General features: G+C 36.3%; 1 protein-coding gene across 2 annotated transcripts; it reads right to left on the reverse strand.

Moving 5' to 3' along the window:
- Positions 1 to 158: 158 nt before the first annotated feature.
- Positions 159 to 19,367, reverse strand: LOC146308846 (alpha-mannosidase 2x-like). Of its 2 annotated transcripts, XM_084745870.1 has the most exons (24): positions 19,128 to 19,367; positions 17,037 to 17,179; positions 16,665 to 16,886; positions 16,008 to 16,152; positions 15,281 to 15,368; positions 15,122 to 15,205; positions 14,024 to 14,151; positions 13,763 to 13,936; positions 12,215 to 12,401; positions 11,372 to 11,549; positions 10,949 to 11,139; positions 9,887 to 10,084; positions 8,074 to 8,188; positions 7,338 to 7,405; positions 5,724 to 5,892; positions 5,238 to 5,474; positions 4,498 to 4,626; positions 4,294 to 4,408; positions 3,859 to 3,992; positions 3,082 to 3,223; positions 2,515 to 2,648; positions 2,093 to 2,287; positions 1,837 to 1,947; positions 159 to 1,513 (listed from the first exon to the last, which is right to left on the reverse strand). In XM_084745870.1, exons 2-24 carry the CDS (start codon positions 17,175 to 17,177, stop codon positions 1,343 to 1,345), a joined length of 3,456 nt encoding a protein of 1,151 aa, XP_084601996.1. In that variant the 5' UTR covers positions 17,178 to 17,179; positions 19,128 to 19,367; the 3' UTR covers positions 159 to 1,342. The 2 variants fall into 2 exon arrangements, with proteins under 2 accessions (XP_084601996.1, XP_084601997.1); XM_084745871.1 differs by lacking the exons at positions 15,281 to 15,368; positions 16,665 to 16,886; positions 17,037 to 17,179; positions 19,128 to 19,367 and having other exon boundaries at positions 16,008 to 16,120.
- Positions 19,368 to 21,582: the final 2,215 nt, after the last annotated feature.

Consider the following 21,582-nt stretch of genomic DNA (forward strand, 5'->3'; position numbering starts at 1 on the left):
AGCATTCAGCCTTCAGCCAAAATTCAATTTCAAAGAGAGAGAGAGAGCTTTTCCTGTAAAAACTAATTTCTGAGTTTGTTCTGGTTTCCTGGGGAAAACATCGATGATACCACCAGTGAATCAGACTATATGAAAATAAACAATCTGTCAACAAGAAGAAAATTAAACAATAATTTATTTTCATATTGAAACAATAAATTTGTCAGAAAATAAAAAAGAAAAACATTTTGTATTTTAACAAATTCATAGATGTACAGTTTTAATCATTTTATCTTTTAAATACTTCATATAAACCCGTTTACAGAAAATATAGAATTTCTAAATTAGAAAAATACCCAGAAGACCTAAAGTTTCCCTTTCACAGCAAAATGATAAAAACATTCAACATTCAGGAAATATGTGCATTTTAGAAACATTCCTCAACATTTTTAACACAAAATCACACAAACACACTGAATAACAACATCCAGCACAGCCGATCAATAGATCAATACAATCAATCACATGTTGACTGGACACACTTTACCCACAATTCCACATTCTTTTATGAATCAGAAGAACTTCACTTCATTGGAAAAAAAAAAAAATAATTACATTAAAAAAAATCTGAACAGCAGTTCCTGACAGTTACCATGGAAACACACACATTCATTTAAAACATTCATTCATCACCGAGCTAACGAGCTCGTTTGGTCCCTTTTTGTTGCCGTAGCAACCTGACTCGTCTCATTGAGTGTTGAGACACAAACAAGTTAAATTTCAGTGTTTTCTCTGTTTATTTTTCTTCATTTTAAAATAAAGTGTATTTCTTGTCTTTGACCTTTAAACCTTCAGACTGACCTGTTTGTTTGTTTGTTTGTTTGTTTGTTTGTTTGTTTGTTGACCTTGAACTCTGACCTGATTCTCCGGTTATAAAAAATGGAAACGGAGGAAAAGAATCAGCTGCTTCATTTAACCAGTTTTCATTTATTCTCATCTGTAAACGTTTTTAAAAATCATTTCTCTGTTTCTTACTGTATTTATCTGTTTTCCTGTCTTTATATTTTCTATTTTTCCCTTTTTATTTGTTTTTCCAGCAGAAACGCCTCTCTGATCTACACACTGATTTTTAACAGCTCAGTTTCACAGGTTTGATTCTCAGCAGCTGCACCTTCAGATTATTTTATTTTCATTTTCTCTTTTATTTCTGATCACTGTTGTATTTAGTGAGTTTTTCATATAATTCCTCCATATTTTCAGCCTCTGACACGTCATTCTCTGTTTGTTTCTGATTGGCTTCTCCATGTGTCAGAATATTTTCACCAAAAACAGAGAAGTTTGACTTTTTGTTCCTTCATGTTTTTCAGTCCATCTCCACTCGGAAGGCGCTGATTTCCATTGGACGCAGGCGAGTGATGTGTGGCGGCTGCTGTTGCTGGGCAGATTCTGATTCGTCGTCTTCTCGCAGCAGAGTGAGGCCCGACTGACGGACAGAACGAAACTGGAGAGGAGAGAAAAGGTCGTCCAAATTCACCTGGAAACAAACAAACAAACAAACAAACAGTTCAGATGAGACAAGAAAGTGAAACAACAACAAAAACAAACAATAACAAAAACTACAAAAGCAGGAATCTAACAGAGAAAAATAAACAAAAACAAATTAAAGCACAGTGTAAATTTTAAAAACAATGATACAACTTCAGAAAACTGTAAAGAAAATACACAAAGAAAATAAGAAAGAAACAAAATAATGTAACACTGAAAAATCAAAAAATAGAACTTTAAAAATTATAATATTTGAAAGTAAAATCTCAAAAATAATTAAAAAGAAAAATGTGTGTGTGTGTGTGTGTCCACCTCCTCGTGCGCGCTCCACGTGCACTGCAGCGGCGGCTCGGGGGCGGAGCTACAATCAAAACCCTTCCTGTGGAGGAGGAGAGCCACTTCCTGTGACGGAGTTTCTGCTTCCTGTTTACCACAAACACAAACAAACAAACATTAATTTGTTCAAACCCTCCTCAGATGATTTTCAGGCCGGAGAGTTTTTCAGCTTTTGAATCATTTCCTGCAGAAAAACTCCACGTCTCCACATGTCTCCAGGTGTCTCTCTCACCTGCGTGTCCTCCAGCGTCCTCAGGTTCAGCAGGTGAACGTCACACGGCAGCGACGAGCGGAGCGGCAGGAAGGGGCGGAGCTTTGGCAGGTGGCTGTTGCTAGGGGTGACCATGGTGATGGGCGGGTGGCAGAGGGAGAGTGAGGTCTGATGGGCGAGCAGGGACAGGTGTTCCACTGAGGCTCCTCCCACTTCCTGTCAGGAAAAAAGATTTAAAAAAACAAAACAAAACAAAACTGAAAAATAAAGTATTAACAATAAATAAATAAATAAATATAATAAATAAAAAAGTTTAATTAAAAACAAGTTAAAACTGAGGAAAGAAACAAAAAAAAGAAATATGGGAAAATGAGTCTTAATTCTAGTCTAGGATTACAGAGGTGCTTTGTTTTGTCATGACGTTGAGCCCCGCCCCCTTCTACCTGGGCCCCGCCCCTCCTGTCCTCCAGCAGCAGCTGGTAGAGACTCGCGGTCAGCTTGTTGTCGGTGACGCCCTGACCGAGGCCGCGGTTATCGTCCTGCTGCAGCCGCCGGTCCAACACCACCTCCAGCTCACCTGCACAGGTGAGAGGTCAGAGGTCAAGACGCTGAAACAGCCGCTGACACAGAAGAAGATCAACCTTTAGTGTTTTTACAGTGAAACAAACTTTCATCTGAGTCGTGACTCCAAACTTAATGAGTCGGTGTGTCGTTTCAGATTTACAGCAGTAATTTAATGTTCTTCTCTTTTTATTTGTATTTACAGAGAAGATGTTTTAAAACTGTAACATAAAATAAAAATAATGTCATTAATGAATCTTTTCTTCCTCTGATAAACTTATTTTATAGTAAATTAACAAACTGTGATTTAATTTGTTGCTTTAAGTTTTTATTTGAATTTGTTGTTTATTTTTAACCTGCTGCCGTCATAAATACTGTCGACTGAACTGAAGATGAGAAACTGAAATTTAAAAATGATGAAAAAGACGCCGAGGTGGACGACGACTTGCCTGGTCGCAGCGACGCGACGGCCTGACTCTGAGCCGACAGCAGAGACACGCGAGACGCCGAGTCCTGCAGGAACGACGCCGACGTCATCGGGTAAAAGTTCGCCTGTAGAGGGAGCTTCGCCAGAGTCCGCCGCTGCTGCATCTGCAATGACCGATCAATAATCAATCAATACACTGTCAATGATCAATCCATAAACAGTCAATACACTATCAATAATCAATCAATACACTGTCAAGAAACTATCAACAATCAATCAATAAACTATCAATAAACTGTCAATATCTGTAAACTATCAGTACTCAATCAATAAACTATCTATAAACAACCCATAATCTGTCAATAATCTGTCATTAACAATCATCTACTAACATTGAATCAATACATCATCAATATCTACAAACTATCAATAATCAATATAAAAATTTCTCAGTAACCTCAGTAAACTCTCACTAATCAATCAGAAATTTTTCAATAAAAAAATACTAAACTATCAATAATCAGACACTAAACTGTCAATAAATTATCAGAAAACAATCAATTAAATGTGAAGAACATATCAATATCTTCAAACTATAAACAAACTTTTACTAAACTGTAACAATCAATGACTAAATGATCAGTAATTGATCAAACTAAATTACCAATAAATCATTTGTAAACTATCATTAATCGATGTATAATCTATTAGTGAAGTATCAATAAACTATTATTTACTAATCAATAAACTTGTTTGTTTGTTGTGTGACGTCATAAATAAAAGAGAAAAGTAAACAAACCTGGAAACTGTTCAGGTCGGAGTAGAAACGGTTGCCACTGGCAACATCGCTGACGAGCCGCATGGCGAGCTCGCGGTTGACCTCTGACCTGATGTCCACCATGTTGGAAATCTCCAGGGATCTCCCAGCATGCCCTGGGGCAGCGAGAGACAGGAGACTTTTATTGTGAAATCATTCAGTTTCAGAAATAAAAGGAATTTAAACCAAATTAACAGCAATTAAAAGAAAACAGCGTCATGCGTGTGGGACGCCAACAGGAAGTCAGTCGTCTCAGCCACAGGAAGTCAAATCACCAAGCGGCGTCTGTATCTATGATGGAGACGTGTCGGCCATCTTTATTTACAGTCTCTGAGCCTGACAGACGAAACCCAGGGCCGTTTTTAATCAAATATCTGTCAGAAATGATCAATAAACAGTTTGAATCTGTCTCGTTACCGTCCAGGTGGTACAGTCGGACTCTGTGCGTGAAGTGTTGGAAACAGGAAGTGATGTCAGAGAAGACCGGACCTCTGGAGACACGAACCAGGGGGGGCTCTGAGGACGAGTACAGCTGCAGGAGGGGCGAGAGACACTCACAGTGAATCAGAGACAGAGAGAGAGAGAGAGACTGATCTGGTTCAGACCGGATGGAGGTCTCACCTGGGCGCCCTCGTCACCCGGCAGGAACAGGTACGCTCCGCTCTTGTCCTGGTTCGATCTGGTTCTGGTTCCGTACCACAGAAACTGGACCTGGACCTGACGGACCAGACCGGACTGCAGGCGGAGCATCTACATTTCAAAATAAAACGTTTAGAAAATAAAATGTCACAGTCACGTTTTAAAGAAACTTGATTTGTGAAAATATTTAATAGATTCGCAAATAATTAAAAGAATTATGTGGATTTTTAAATTAATAATATTAATATTAATAATAATTTATATAACAAAATATGATTTTAATATACAATCAAATACATTTTATAATATCAGATATAGTATAAATTAAAAATTGTCATAAAATTTTGTTGTAATTTTTGTTTTGTTTTTCTTTAATTTGAAAGATTTTGCTAATTAAATTTTCTAATTATTATCTAATATTTTTTTGCTGTTTATCATGTTTTTAGTTAATAAAAACTTTTTTTAAAAAATTGTATCCATTTGGTTAATTTTGTATGAACTTTATACGTGTTGCTGTTAGAAAAGACAATTGTTTTTATTTTGTTGAATTATTTTGGTTACGTTTGTAGTAATTTTATTCAGTTAATGAAACATGTTGCTGTTATGTGACACATCACGTAACAAAACACGCTGCTGCTACACAACTTTTGTTTTAATGAAACATTTTCCTGTTAAATCAAATGTATTTTCCTTGTCTTGACTTTTAATTTGAAAAGTCTGACCTGCAGCAGGCCGGTTTCCGGGGAGCTCCATAGTTCAACGTGCTTGTTGCTAAGCGCAAGGGGGGCCTCATTCTCAGGTCCTTCTGGGCGGGACGCCTGGAAGTATTCTGCCTGGATTGGCGGCACGTTGCCACGACGATGGAAGGTGTAGTGGGACCGGGGGGCGGAGCCAGTAGGGGCTTTGGTCACATGATACACGACGAGAGACAGAGGAGGAAGTTCAGCCACGAAGTCGAGCTGAAAAACATCCAGAGACACACCTGCTGTGACCTCAGACTGCTGTGATTGGACAATCACTGATCACTGGCTTATCATACAAAATAAATTGATAATAATAATAATAACAACAACAACAACAACAACAACAACAACAACAACAACAACAACAACAATAATAATAATTCAGAATTAGAACAATTATAAATAACAGTTAAAAAGTCACAAAACTTGACATTAAATATTTGATTTCATTGATCTTCTCTTCACCTGAAAAGCTTCTGTAGACGCCCGACTTGGCTCCTCCCACACCGCAGACACCTGCGCAGCCATTGGTCGACCTGTTTCCGCATCGACAACGCGAGCGTCTGGAGAGTCGATGACGACGCTGATGACGGACGTACGGAGCTGCTCCGTCGGGTTAAAGATGATCAATGACCTGAAACAAAAAATAATCAATATTCAATATGAAGTCATAACAGAACCAGACTCGATTAAATAAAATGAGAATAATCAGATATTTTCTGCTCATTATAATATAAACATTTAATTATAGAAATATTACTAACTGTAGAAAACACACATCTGTCCATGAAACTTATTAAATTGAATTAATTAAATCAAACTTAACAACATTAACAGATTTTTTAGTCTTTAAAACTAGAGATTTTACAAATTCTGCCATTTATTTACCCTTTAACAAAAACATATTATTATTATTATTACCATCAATTTTTGGTGTTTTTTTTTTGAAGGATACATGAATATGAAATATATGTAAAATATGAATGTTTTGTTTTGTTTGAATGTGTTTAATGTAAACTGTTTGTTTTGTCCAGACAAGAAGTCAAACTTCAAATGATTTAAAACTGAGTTAAAATCCTTCAGACTCTCAGATGTTCGTTCACTTCGACGACGCTGAGAAATTAAATATAGAACATTTTGTCGACTTTTTCCATCTGACAGTCGATCTTCATATTTAATCAAACTTTTAATCACCAGCAGGTTTGAACTTTTAAAGTTTGATGTTTTCTGACTTCTTACATCTTTAACATTATTTTTTTTCCATGTTTTGTCTTTTACGTTGTTTTTCTCCTCGTTATGTTTGTTACGTTGTTTGTTGTTGTTGTGTTTTTTTTATCTTATTGTGTCTTTTATGTCCGGTTTGTCTTGTTGTCCCCTAAAAATATGTCCAGACTCGTGTCACGTCTGAAGTGAACAGAGTTTTAATTTTCGTTTTCAGTTCAGTTTAGTGTCAGTTTCTTTATTGTTTAAAATGTTAAGTTTTTATTAGTTATTTATTAGTTAGTATTAGTGTTTTTTAATTATAATGTGGAGGGTAATTATTTAAGATGTTCAGTATTTTTAGTTTGTTTTTTAAGAACATAAATATTATATTTGACTTAGTTTTAGTTTGTTTTTTTTGTTTGGTCTGCTTCTTATTTCTATTAACTAAAATATTTATTTACTAGTTTTAGTTTATTTTAGTTCACTATAATAACTTTGGTAGTGAAGGATTTAATAAAGGTATGAGTCTGTTTTCACAGAGGACTGAACATTATGATGTCACAGTGAGGTTGACCTTTGACCTTTTGGATAGAAAATGTCATCACCTTGTTGTTTTATCCTGTTAAATATTTGAGTCTAATTTTATCACAGTTAGTGTATAAAATCTTGCGTTATGGGCTGTGAGGTCACTGTGACCTTTGACCTCCAGACTCTCATCAGTTCATCTTTGAGTTCAGGTGGACGTTTGTTCCACATTTGAAGATTTTCCCTCCACGTGTTTCTTTCACAAAGTGAAAACATAACGACTCCAGCAATTATAATCAACTTAATTATTCTGACTCCGCCCCCCTCCCCCTGTAAGCCCCGCCCCCTCACCTCGGCTCATCACTGAGCGTGAGCGACGTCTTCTGAGGCAGAGCGTCCTGCGCCGAGATCACGTCATCCTGAAAAACAACATAAATATATAAATATACAAACAGTTTTCTGTCTCTTTTATTCTGAACCAGGTCCTGATCATTTTGATTTATTGATTATAATTTCCATTGATTTAACTATTTAATTTTATTTAAAATCACTAAATTTTTTTTCAGATTTACTGAACAGTGATGAGTTTTTTTCTTTTATGTCGTTGTTCTCCTTGTTTTTTGTTTTGTCTACATGGTTTTCATCTTTTTACATGTTAGACGTTGTTTTTCTCTTTGTTGTGTCTGTTACGTTGTGTTTTTTTTTTTTTTTTTTTGCCGTTACGTCTCTTTTTTCTTCTTGCTTCTTTTCTCTTATTTTGAAATTAAAAAAATTAAGCACTGGGAGTTTGGACAGTTAATAACTAAGAGTTTATCAACTCAAAGAAAATCAGTCACAGCAAAAAAAAACAACTATTTAATAAAAAATGAAATCACTCTGAGGCCAAACAGGAAGTGATCAGTATCTCCAAACTCTGATTAGAACTAATCGTAGATTTAATTTCTCTTTGTTGGAAAAATCCAGTCAGTATAAATTATATTATATAATATATATACAACATACTGCACATGTCATGAAATACATAAATATAACAGACATAATGAAATTACGCTGCGTAGGTTAAAGACATGATGGGGTTAAAAATCACCATTTGCAGGAAGGGTTTTGATTGGTCGTGGTGGTACTGGCTCTTGTCCAAAAGGAGCAGCCAGTGGGCGGAGCTCTGCAGCACCTGGCGCAGGTTCAGGATGGAGTGAAACAATCTGAAAAATAATATTTATTTTAGTCACACTTTTCATTTCCTTAACTTTTAGTGATGGAAGAGTTTTAGGTTTTTTATTTTGGAGTTCAGAAATTTCAAAGATGAGATTACAGTGTTTGATTTATTGTTTTCTCTGATCTGTCAAATATGTCGACATTAAATAACTAAGAAAACCTAAAAATAAAAACTTCCTACACATATCAAAACATTGTATTTAACATCCACATCTCACTTTTAACAAATGACAAACTACACTATGAAACACAACGTTAATGATAAGTTTATCAAATGGGAGTGATGGGAGATTAATGTTAGATGCTAACGCTAAATGAGTGGGTATGATGGGAGGCTAATGCTAACTGCTCACACTAAGTGGGGTGGTACCTGTCACCGTTGCCAGTGGCGACGTCGTCCTTCAACAGAGAGCATGGAGGGAAAATGAGACAAGAAACATGCTAACGCTAAAGACGTTAAAGAGTTCCAGGAGCTACGATGCTAACACTGATTTGTTAGCAGCAAATGTAATGAAAGATTAATAAAAAAAAAAAAAAAAAGAAATTTTAAGGGAAGACATAATAATATATGAATAACATGAATGTTTGTAAAGGTACAGAGTTATTTTCAGTCACTCCATAAAACTTAAAATCGTCATGCTGTCTATGCTAACAGCTGCTAGTTTTTACCTGAAAACTACCAAACCTTAACATGCTAACACAGCATTTACTTTGTTACACATTTTTAGGTTTAATAACCTCAATAAGTGTTTTGACATTATTACTGTATTGAAAGTTTCTTATTACCACATCCTGCTAACCTGCTAACCTGCTAACAAGCTAACACAAAATTTTGACCTGCTATTTTTCTTCTAAACTTTGTAAGTCTCTACCTGGTCTACAACTTAAACCTTCCATATGCTAACATGCTAACGTATTAATGTCCTTTAAGTTTTTTGCTAGTGCTTTTTCACTTTCTACAGTTAAAACCAACTTTAATCTGTGACGACGGCAACATGCTAACAGGCTAACATGCTAACACGATCTGATGAAAGTTATTCTCCACAAAATTTTCAATTTCTAATTTAGGCACAGAGTTATTAGAATATATAGTACAACTCACAAAACTAAAAGTAAAAATCTAAAAAAAAATAAATCAGAGGTGAGGAAACATAAAAAGAAAGTCACAGAATTCAGAGAAATTGAAAGAAGACTAAAAATTAAAAGAGAAAGCAAAAAAACTCAAAGAAAAAGTTGCATTTTTTAAAGTCTCAAATTCAAAGAGAAATTAACAAAATGTAAAATAAGAAAGGTAAAGCAATTCAAAGAAAAAGCCAAAAAAATTTCAAAGACAAAGATTTGAAGAAAAAAAAACTAAAAGAAAAAGTCACAAAAAAAGTCTTAAATTCAAAGAAAAAGATAAAATTAAAAGACAAAGTTTAGATTCTCCAGGGAAAAGTCACAAAATTAAAGGATAAGTCTCAAGAAAAAAGAAAAAGGTCAAAAAAGTCGAGAAACAAAAAGAAACATTCTCAAAAAAACTCAAAATTCAAAGAGAAAACAAACCAGAACTTTTTCTTCCTGAGCTAATAGCTAAGCTAACAGTAAGTTAATATAAAGTTTCTACCCGGTCTACTGCTTCCCAGTTTTTAACCTTTCATATGCTAACATGCTAACATGCTAGCATGCAAACAGGAAGTAGTCACCTGGTGCCGTAGTCCACCACCACGGGGTCGCGGGCGGTGCCGGTGACGGCGTCGTGGTGCTGGAACAGCGCCAGGCTCCGCCTCCCTGCCGTCAGCCGCCGGAAATGTTCGCGTGCTGGGAAATCTGCGACCAGGCGTCCGTCTCCATGGAAACGACGCATTTCAGCCAACGTCAGGCTGAAGAGGATTTCTGTTGCTCTGTGAGAGAGAAGAAGAAGAAAGAGGGAAAATATTTAGGAAAACAAAAAGAAAAACTGAGTGACATTTTTAAAATGTGACAAAAACTGCGATTTTCTTCAGTCCATTAAAACGTCACATAAAATACATTTTTATCCATCTTAAATAATCCTGTTGTATTTTAAATGATGAACTTGTTATAATATCGAACATATGAACTGAAAATATCTGTAAATGCGCACAAATGTAAATTAACTTATATTACTGTTATTTTTAACGTTTTTTAACTTAAATCATTTATTACTGCCTACATCAATTCCTGCATAAAATATTAAAATGTTAACCATCACACTGAATATTGTTTTAAATACATAATTTGGAGGTTTCTAAAACTCAAAGAAGAAAAATAAATAATTAAGAAAAATAAAGTTATAGTTTCAGTTGGGCTCAAAAATCTACTGAAGTTGCCTTAAAATTTTGAGTTTTCTCAACTTTTTACAGTGTAAGACATTTTAGCTTTCTTCATAAATAAGACAAAATAAGTTAAGTGAAGCAGAATTAACAGGTTCTTGTTTTTCCTCTCATCACTAAATCGATACACACATTTTAAAACTGTGCTGCAGATATAAAACTTAATTTTTCCAGAATTTTCCTCCAAAGTCTTTTATTTATTTGGTGACCAAAATGAAATCTCCTGTGACCCACCTGTGGGCCACGACCCAGTGTTTGGGAATGATGTAACACATATTAAACACAGGTGAAAGCTTTTGATTCTGATGAACATAAAGTAAAGACAAAACATATATTTCAATTAACTTTTAATTGTTAAAAAACGAACAACAACAAAAGAAATCCTGAACATAAACTAAGAAGGTGATGACGTACCTGAGCGTGGCCTCCAGCGTTCTGTCGAGGCGTTTGTAAAACGGTCTCGAGGTGAAGTACCCGCTCCAGTAATGATCGTCACGGTCGGCGTACGTGAAGAAGTCGCCGCGAAGCGTCGGCAGAGGCGTTTCCGCCGCGCTCAGACGGCGGTGAAGAGCCTGGAAGTAATCTGAGAGAGTCCCGAAACGAGCCTGAAAACAGACAGTAGAAGAAGAAGTGACTCGTTCAGGCTGCGATCTCACACGGTTTATTATTTATGATTTGTTTGCAAACCTTTTTTTCTTTCAGATATTATAACTTTATCGACCACAGACAAGTTTAATCTGTTTTATTATCATGATTTTTTTAAATATTATCACGGCTGACTGTGTTTTTTCCCCTCTCTTCTTGCCCCGCCCCCTCCCAGGTGTGTCAGGTGCTCACCTTGACGTGGAGCTCCGGGTGCTGGTCGAAGTAGTCGAAGAGTTTCTGGTAGTTACTGAACTGAGCGTCCCACTCGCTCGAGTCCGTGAACCGGAAGTCGTCGCCCAGCGGAACGAGAAGAACCGGAGAACGGAAGAGACGAGACTTCTGACGGTACTGATCCAACAGGAGGAGAGCTCTGTGAGGACAGACGGGGGCGTGGTCTTCACTTCCATCAACACTCACATGACTTATAAACGGTCACATGACCAACCAGAGTCACTGGAGACAGACTGAAAACTGAACATCTGTTCTGAAACACGACAAACTGTCAAAGCAGAAGCTGGTTTCTATTCTTCTGAAATAAAGATGAAACATTTTATTCATTTTTCTGGACACGATCTGACAGAAATTATTCTTCAATAAATGTTCAATTTATGATTTAGGCACAGGGTTAATATTATTATATTATATATATTATATTATATTATATTATTATATTTAATATAATTACACAATGAAAAGAAAAAGTCTCAAGAAAAAAAGTCAAAAAATTAAAAGAAATTGTCGAGAAACTCAAAGAAAAGTCTCAAATCAAAGAAAAAGTCAGAATTCAAACAAAAAGTTAAGAAACTCAAAAAAGATTTCACAAAATAAAAGAAAACAAAAATTAAAAGTCTAGAAACTCGAGGGAAAAGTCATGAAATTAAAAGAAAAAGTCTTAAAATTCAAAGATTAAAAGTCACAAAACTCCATTAAAAAGGACGAACCACACATTTTATGAAACCACTGTAATTATTTTTTTGATATTTATAAGAATTAAAGTATTAATTATTGTAATCATTGGCTCCTCCCCCTGCTCACCTCTCGCGGACATTCTGCTCTGTGATTGGCTGTGGCGGTATCCTCCACGGACAGAAGACCCGCCCCCCTGGCAGACGGTGGAAATCAAACTGACAGCAGACCGCTGGGTTCGGACCGCACGTGTGTGGGACGTCATAGCTGTAGAACGGCATCATGTGACATGTGATGTCACTGCGGGAGGAGGAGTCTGACACACAGGAAGTGGGCGGAGTTAGAGAACAAAAACAACTAATTATCACAAAAGTTCAAATAAAATAACATTATAAAGGTTTTTCTTTGTTATTTTTTAACTATTATTTGTTAGTTTTCTATTTACTCTCACTTTTCACATTTTTTATCAAATTCCTCCTCAATAATCTGTTTTTCAAACAAAAGTTTTCCCAAATAATAAATTATTAATTGTAGTATTTCCTACAGTAGATGGAGGTCGACACACCCCCAGTTTGAAGAAGCAGAAAAAAGTGTACGCTATATTTAGAATATTTTCACTTTTCTCATGGGAAACCACTGTTACATCAGACTCTCTCCAACCAAACTCCATTCATACAAACAGTGATTTTAGCTGACAGAACACAGGAGTTGTTGGTCTGCTGCTGCCTCCATCTGTCACTTTGTTTGTGTTATTGAGTGACTTCTGGGTTTTAAAAATTTAGTTTGGAGTCACACAATAACACAAACAAGTCAACAGATCGAGGCTGTGAGACCAACAACTCCTGTGTTCTGTGAGCTAAAATGACTGATTTTGTCAATGGAGTTTGGTTGGTTTGGAGAGAGTGATATTTGGTTTATAGAACTGTGATTTCCACTCAGAAAAGTCTGTCTGACAGTGAGGGACATTAACTTCACTTCTTACTCCGATACTCGACTGTAGAGAAGAACCTCAAACAAACACTTCAAATTATCTGAACTGTCCCTTTAACAATCGTTTTTCTTTTACCAATTCAACAATTTTACCCAATAGTTTTGTTTTTGACTCAAATCATTTTTTATTTGTTTTAATTAAATGTATTTATTCAAGTTGTTGTTGTTTGTGCCTGATGTCACAGATTATATCAAATCTTTTTATTCATTCTTATTTTATCTTACAGTAGAATTAAAACTTAAATTCCTGAGTCCTGTTGTTTTCCAGTGAAGTCGATTAATAAACTGCTGTAATCTGTAGCTGTTGTTTTTATATTTGTTTGCTTTCATTTTTGTTTTGTCTTTTAAAAACAGTTTATTTATTTGCCTTCCCTGTATTATTGTCTCTTGTATCTTTTGTTTCAGCACTAATAACTTACAAATATACAAACAAAGTTATTATTATTCAGATTATTGGATGTAAGAATTAATAAATCACTTCAGATTTGTCTGTGAAATCCAGCTGTTTTTCACATTTTTACTCACTTTTATCAGTTTTTTTCAAAAAACTTTACCACATCTTTTTCTTGTATTTATTCTCTCTCTCTCTCTCTCTCTCTCTCTCTCTCTCTCTCTCTCTCTCTCTCTCTCTCTCTCTCTCTCTCTCTCTCTCTCCATTCTGTGTCAACGTCTCTCGCCCACACTCACCCCAGCTCTGTCGCCATAGAAACTCGAGTGTCTGTTGCTGGGCGAAGTGCTTCTTGACGGCGTAGTGAACTCGCTGGATGACCATGTCCGTAAGCCCCGCCCCCTTCAGCAGGTAGGTCATAGAGGGGGAGTGGCCAAATGGGTCCACCGCCCAACCACTGCTCGGCTTCACACCTGGACAGAAAAAAAAAAACAGGTTAAAAACTGTGATGATGTCACACACAGTGGCAGGAAGTGAGGCGTCATGGAGGCGACACAAACCCAGGTGTCGCTGGATCCACTGGTGTCCCTCGATCAGCTGATCCAGCAGAGCAAAGTAATGAGAGTTCGCTTCGTCCGCCATCACCCAGCCGCCCGTCACCAGCTCCAACTGCCCCGCCCTCACCAGCCTGACCAATCACAGAGCAGCAACACAACAGGAGAGAAGACAAACAAAACACGACTTCAAACGAAGGAAATAAAACACAGATGAACAAACGTAAATATTTAAACAGTTGGGACGTTGAGTAAAAAAACAGAATGCAATGATTAAAAAAAACATATGACTTATATTCACTTCAACAGCAGAAAGACAAAATATTTAAAGATCAATTAAACAAACAATAAATGTGTTCAAGAGTTTCTCAAAAAAAAAAGAAAAGTCGAAAGATAAGTCTCAAAATTCAAAGCGAAACTTTAAAAAAAACTCTGAAAAAAGCTAAAAAGCCTCAAATTTAAAAGAAAGTCAAGAAACTTAAAGAAAAAGTTGTGAAATTAAAAGAAAATATCTCAAATGCAAAGAAGAAGACAAAATTAAAAGACAAAGTCTAGAAACTCAAGTAAAGAATAAATAAAATTAAAAGTATAAGTCTCAAGAAAAAACAGTAAAGATAATAAAAGTTCAAGAAAGTCACAAAATTCAAAGAGAAAGTAAAAAAAAAAAACTTAGAAAAAGTCCCACAATTACAAGAAAAAGTCAGAAACTCAAAATTAAAATTCATAAAATTAAAAGAGTAAATGTCAAGAAAAAACAGAAAAGTCAGGAAACTCAAAAGAAGAGAAAAATAAAAGTCTGAAGATAAAAAAATAAAAGGTCAGGAAACTAAATATTTCAGTTAGATTTTTTTCTTTCTATGTTTTCAGATGTTTGAATTATTAATGAAAACAAAACAAAGTTTATCTTCAGAAATTATTAGAAAGTGACAGAAAATTCAACTGAACACTGAAACCTGTAAAACATTTTGTGATGGATAATACAAAGTTAAGATATTTTTTATGCATTTTCTTTTTTTGTCTTTTTGTTGCAGTTTTTTTCTTTGCTTTTATTTAAACTGGTTGAAGAAATTTCAAAGATGAAAATGAGACAGAAACTGAAGTTACCGTCTGACCATCTCCCTCTTCTGCTCGTCAATGTCGTTCCACCATTTAGAGAAATAACTGATTTCTGCCCAGATCATCTTCCTCCTGATGAAGAGAAAATCATCAGTTCTGCTGCACAAACCTGCAGGAAGTTTACAGCTCAGAGTTTCCTGCTGTTACCTTTTGTCTTCACTCAGTTTGACCAGCATGTTGTTCAGGATGAGTCTCGTCTGATCCTGATAGTAACTGTCGAACGTCTTCAACCAGCCTGACACACACACACACACACACACACACACACACACACACACAGAGACACACAGAGACACACACACACACACACACACACACACACACACACACAGAACACACACACACACACACACACACACACACACACACAGAACACACACAGAACACACACACACACACACACACACACACACACACACACACACACACACACAGAACACACACAGAACACACACACACACACACACACACACACACAGAACACACACACAGAACACACACACACACACACACACACACACACACACACACACACACACACACACACACACACACACAGAGACACACACACACACATACACACACACACACACACACACACACACACACACACACAGAGACACACACACACACATACACACACACACACACACACACAGAACACACACACACACACACAGAGAGACACACACACACACACACACACAGAACACACACACACACACACACACAGAACACACACACACACACAGACACACACACACACACACACACACACACACACACACACACACACACACAGAGAGAATTTACAGAAATATAGATTTTTAATTCCTCATCATCGTATCATTCATGTTCTCGTGTTGGTTCTCACCGGGGTCGTTGTGAGAATGAGGAACCAGAAAAAGTTCCAGCGGATGCTCGTCCCACTCGTTGCCTTGGTAACTGATCTCAAAACCTTGTTTCCAGGCGCCGCCGTCAGGATTGTCAAACGGGAGGAGGCTGTAAACATCCAGCAGCTGAAAAAAACAACAACATAAAAATATCTTAGAATTAAAATAGTTTGAAAATTATAACCCACATATATTATAACATATATTGTTACTCACTTGTACTTTATATTTACACTTTGCTTAATATTTCCAGAAATTGGCTTTTCTTATTTTTTCAGAAAAATGAATGAAGCCTGAATGCACGTCGGCATTTATATAGGTTTTTATAATTTATATCCAAAGTGCTTCACAAGAAACAGAAATAATAAAGAGACTTCTTTTAAAAAAAACCCTCAAAATTAAAGGAAGTCGGGAAAATTCAGTCACAAAATTAGAAGGAAAGTCAAAAAACTAAAGGAAAGTCTTGAGAAAAGTAGAAAAGGTCAAGAAACTCAAAGAAAAAGTCTGAAAATTTTTAAAAAAGTCCAAAATTTCAAAAACTCAAAGAAAGTCTCAACAACAAAAAAATATGACCAAAGTATTTAAAAAAACAACAACAACGACACTAAAGCTAACAGCTGTTAGCATGTTGAGCTAACCTGCACTCTGTCGGTTCCGTCCTTCATCTCTTCGGCCAATCGGCAGCCAGGCAGCACGTCAGCTTGGCTGTGGGCGGAGCCTGAGCTCACGTTGGCTCTTTCTTCTTTTTCCCATAATGCCTTACTGTGGAGCAGAGAGTCACGCAGCGTAGAGACCAGACGGTTGTTGTCGCTAAGGAGACGCTCTAACCTGTCAATCTTCTCCTGGAGGCGGGACAAGTCCTGCAGACAAAGATTTTGATTGGTTTTAAAGACTTTTTTAATTTTAATTTTTTAATTTTTTTTTTTTCTACAGACTTATGTGTTAAAATTACATTTTATTTTGAAAAGACCAGAAACCAGAAGCCGTCTGCCAGCTTCACCACGACTCACCTGGTCCACCTGTCCAGCAGCTGTCTCCCTGTGCTGCTGAAGCTCCGCCCCCTGCATCAGCTCCAGCATCCGGTACAGTGACATCACTGCCACGCAGAAGACCCCGCCCACCAACACAGACAGCACGCGACTCCTCTTCATCACTGAGAAACAGGAAGAATTAATCATAAACCATTTTAAAAAGGTTTAAAAAATTAAAATTTAACTAATGAGGAGAAGAAAAGAGATGAAAGATTCGTCTGTCAGGAAACATGGCAGGGTCCAATGAAACACACTACCCCGGTGCTTTATGGGAAATGTAGGATGCAGTGTTTTCAAAAGAAAAGTTTCAAAATTCAAAAGTTAAAGGAAAAAGTCTGAAAATATATAAAGAAAGACACAAAATTCAAAGAAAAAGTCTCTAAATTTATTGATGTCAAATCAACTAAAAACATCAAACAGTCTATTTGTTTAAAAACATACAAACACTATCCAGGTGCTTTATGGGAAATGTAGGATGCAGTGTCATCTCCACTACAGATGCAGTGAGCAGCTCATTTATCAATAAGTTTATCTGCAGGAGATGAAATGGTTTTGACCAACAAATTATCATTCTGGTCTTTTTTTCTTTGACAAACATGATGATAAAGTGACTCTTTGAGTTTTAGACAGCTGATCAGACAAAACAAGACATTTAAAGATGTCACATTCAAATTTCTCTATTTTCTGATATTTACAGATCAAACAATGAATTAATTGATGAATCAACTATGAAGACAGATGTTAGGTGACGTTCATCTGTCTGTGTTCTGTCTGTTTTTTTGGATGGCGTCTTCTTTGTGTTACTTGTTTGATTAGTATTTTAAATAAATGTTTGCTTCACTTAATCTCTAGTTTAATTTACTTTAAACTGAATTTATTGATAAAAGAACTTTGTTCATCTCATCGTAACGTCAGTAAAAAAACCAAAAACTGAACGTACATTAACACCACGATAAGAAATCCAGGATATGATATTAAAAAACACAGAATTAATTCTGAATAATGGTGACTTTATCAAATAGTAAATCTGATGAGACAAAGATTTTTGTTTCTAAAGCGGGAGGTCAGACTTGTTTTAGTTCACATGGAGCCTAATCTGATGTCAAGCAGGTCAGACCAGTAAAACCAGTACAGAATAATAATCTAGAAATAACAATAGAGGGGCTGCAACTAATGTTTATTTACATTATCAATAAATCTGTTGATCACAGAGGACGACAGAAACCAGAAAATATTCACATTTAAGAAACTGAAATCAGAGAAGTTTGACTGATTAATTCATTCTGTCACATTCTTGTCATTTGAAAAATGTGTCCAAACATGTGGATCAGATTTGACGTCCGTCCGTCGTGTTTCATTGAATGAATGAAAGAAAACTGCAGCAAAGTCTCCGTCCTCTCTGTAACATGAACTCTGTCTTTATTTTGTTTTATTTTATATAACATTCAGGTTTTTCAGGACATTTTCAAACACTTAATTTTTCTGTTTTAATAGTAAATTCAAATGATACTTTAATTTTAATTTTCACTTTAATATAGATGATGAAGGCTCCTGAAGCTCCTGCACACTTTAAAACTAACATGAACAAAACTTTCAATTATAATAAATTCACACAGACAGATTCTCACCTCTGTAAATATTATGTTTGTAAATATTAAGATCTGTCGTCATTTAACTGTACAGATATTATTTCATATATTATTTAGATTTATTCTGGAAACACGTCCTCTCCTTCTATTATTGATAACATTTTATTTTAGAGGTAAAAGACTGAATAATATTAATGATGACGAAGTGAAAAGTGAATATATTAAATAAAACTGCAGTAAAGTCTCCGTCCTCACTGTAACATGTCTTTATTTAAAGACACGTCCTCTTCTATTTCACTCTGTTTAAACATTTTATTTTAAAGGTAAATTGAAACAGTAATTTAATTAAATGTTCAGTTTTTTATTTTCAGAATATTTAGTAAAAGTTTTCCTGCAGGTTGAATCGATTAATTCTCCTGCAGGTCAAACGGTCGACAAGATAAAATTCATTAAACTTTATATTTTAAAGTTAAATTCAGACCTTTATCACTCAACTTCCGCGTTGGACAAACTGCAGCAGAAGCTCGCGCTCCGGTGAGTCTCGTGCTGTTTTTCACCTGCCCGGTGACGTAGCTGTGTGACTTCCGTTATCCGCCAGAACAACACACGTTTAAAACAAATAAGAAACGTTTCACTGAAATAAAAAATAAAGTTTGTTCGTCCCTTCGCAGCGCAGCGCGAGCTCAGCCTGCCGCTGCTGCTGCGCATGCGCACTACTGTTTGTTTTGCTTCCGGTTGGTTTCGGCTGACTCAGCGCTACATATACGTCACTTCCTGTTGAAAGACTGAAGTCTCCATGAGACTCCATGAATCAAGTTTCAGAACTGAAAAAAAAACTTCATTCTGTAAAATCAAAGTTTCGATATTTAATTTAATTTGTTCAGTTTTGTATTTGAGTTCATCAAACACTGAATTTTCACTTCTATTAACATGAGACATGAGATTTAATCATTTATAATTTTAGGCAATGAAATTCAAAACTTCTGGAGAGTTTTGGTCTTTGTCAATTTTAATTTCTGGAAAGTTAAACTACTGGTTCCTCTGACAGCCGCTGTGTTTTTCTTTGAAATTTATATTCCAGTGTTTTTGTTTGTTGTTTTCACTTTAACTAGAGTTCAAATTAATGCAGAATGTCTTCTGAAGCAGTGTCTGTTTATGAGCTGTAAGAAATCATTAATGATCTGGTAGAATTTTAATATTAAATCCTTTATGATAAAATATGACACTGATTGATTAATTTGAATGAAATATATTTTCACAGCTGGAATCAGAGTCTCAGAGTTCTGACTCTGTGCTCTTATTTTAATATAATACTGTTGTTATGTATAGTATAGTAGTATAATGCATGTAGTTGAAATATTTCTTTATTTTCTATAGTAACTGAAGTTATGGTGGTTTGCTGTGTTTCTCTACGGCTTTTTGCAGTTATTGTAATTCCAACCCCTGATTTTCTCCAAAATAAAAAACATTTGAGAGAAGATATTTGTCCACATGACAAAGGACGTCTTTAATGTCACAAAAATGATTCTAACTAACTGTTGACAAAAAATGAAGCTGCTGTGTTTTGGCTTTGTAGGGCAGGTAAAGGTGAGAGCTATTTCATCACAAAAACCAGAGCGGCTGGGAGGAACCAGAGCGACTGAGAGGAACCAGAGCGACTGGGAGGAACCAGAGCGACTGGGAGGAACCAGAGTGACTGGGAGGAACCAGAGCGGCTGAGAGGAACCAGAGCGACTGAGAGGAACCAGAGCGACTGGGAGGAACCAGAGCGGCTGAGAGGAACCAGAGCGACTGGGAGGAACCAGAGCAACTGAGAGGAACCAGAGTGACTGGGAGGAACCAGAGCGACTGGGAGGAACCAGAGCGACTGGGAGGAACCAGAGCGGCTGAGAGGAACCAGAGCGGCTGGGAGGAACCAGAGCGGCTGGGAGGAACCAGAGCGGCTGGGAGGAACCAGAGTGACTGGGAGGAACCTGCTCTGCAGCCACTAAAACCCACTGACACCCACAGAGAAACTTAACGGGAGGAACGAGACGCCAAACAAAGGCTAAAGTTTTTTATTTGCATTTTCTGAAAATTATTTAACATACATATCAGGAATGAAAAAAAGATGAAAAAAATTAAATCAAACAAAAACAAACATGAAAACAAAATCAGTGACGTGTATTATTTCACAGAACAGTTATTCCCAAACACTGGATCGTGACCCACAGGTGGGTCATGGAAGACTTTATTTATTTTCAGATCAACTGTATCGATCAATGAGGGGAAAAGTTATATTTACCACTACAGACCTGAACATAACACACACTGCTACACAAATAAACTGTTTACATACAAACATCATGTTTCTGTGTAACACAGAGTTTTACAGTTTGAACTTTTCTCATTAAATCTTTACTGTAGTCTGATTACTGTTGAAATATGAATCTAAAAAGCTCAGAGTGACACAACAACATCACACATTCAATATTCTGATGTTTGATGATTAAATATTAAAGGTTGAACTTAAAACACAAAGTCTGGACTAAACTTTGTGTTTTGTCTCTAATGTAAAACCAAATGTTCATCTTTTTATTTCAGACTTTATAAATAAAGTTTTGACATCACTGTAAGTCTCTTGTTCACATCTGCTGCCTCCTGCTGGACAAAGGAACACAGCTGGTTTATCTTCTGCCCTCAAACTAAACATCAAGTCAACATGAAACAATAAAACATCATCAGCATGACAGAGACAGACAGACAGACAGATCACTAGAACCGTAAAGGGTTCCTCTGATTGTTGCCAGAGAACAGCCCTTTTTGGTTCTTAGAAGAACCTTTAATACAGGCTCATCTTGAACCCTTCCAGAGAGTTCTACCTAGAACCCAACATGAAAGAGTTATATACCTCAAACCATCTGAAAGGGTTTCACCTGGAACCACCTGTGAGAGGT

This window comes from Lutjanus erythropterus, chromosome 20 (assembly GCF_056507025.1).
Source record: "Lutjanus erythropterus isolate fLutEry1 chromosome 20, fLutEry1.hap2, whole genome shotgun sequence".
Taxonomy (NCBI): Eukaryota; Metazoa; Chordata; class Actinopteri; order Lutjaniformes; family Lutjanidae; genus Lutjanus; species Lutjanus erythropterus.

Excerpts from the sequence above, each read along its gene's own strand:
- LOC146308846 (XM_084745870.1), bottom strand. The coding sequence starts at position 17,177 with ATGAAGAGGAGTCGCGTGCTGTCTGTGTTGGTGGGCGGGGTCTTCTGC. Across the intron at positions 7,406-8,073 it reads CAAAACCCTTCCTGCAAATG|GATGACGTGATCTCGGCGCA; the intron begins GTGATTTTTAAC and ends GTTGTTTTTCAG. Across the intron at positions 4,627-5,237 it reads CGGAAACCGGCCTGCTGCAG|ATGCTCCGCCTGCAGTCCGG; the intron begins GTCAGACTTTTC and ends TTTGAAATGTAG.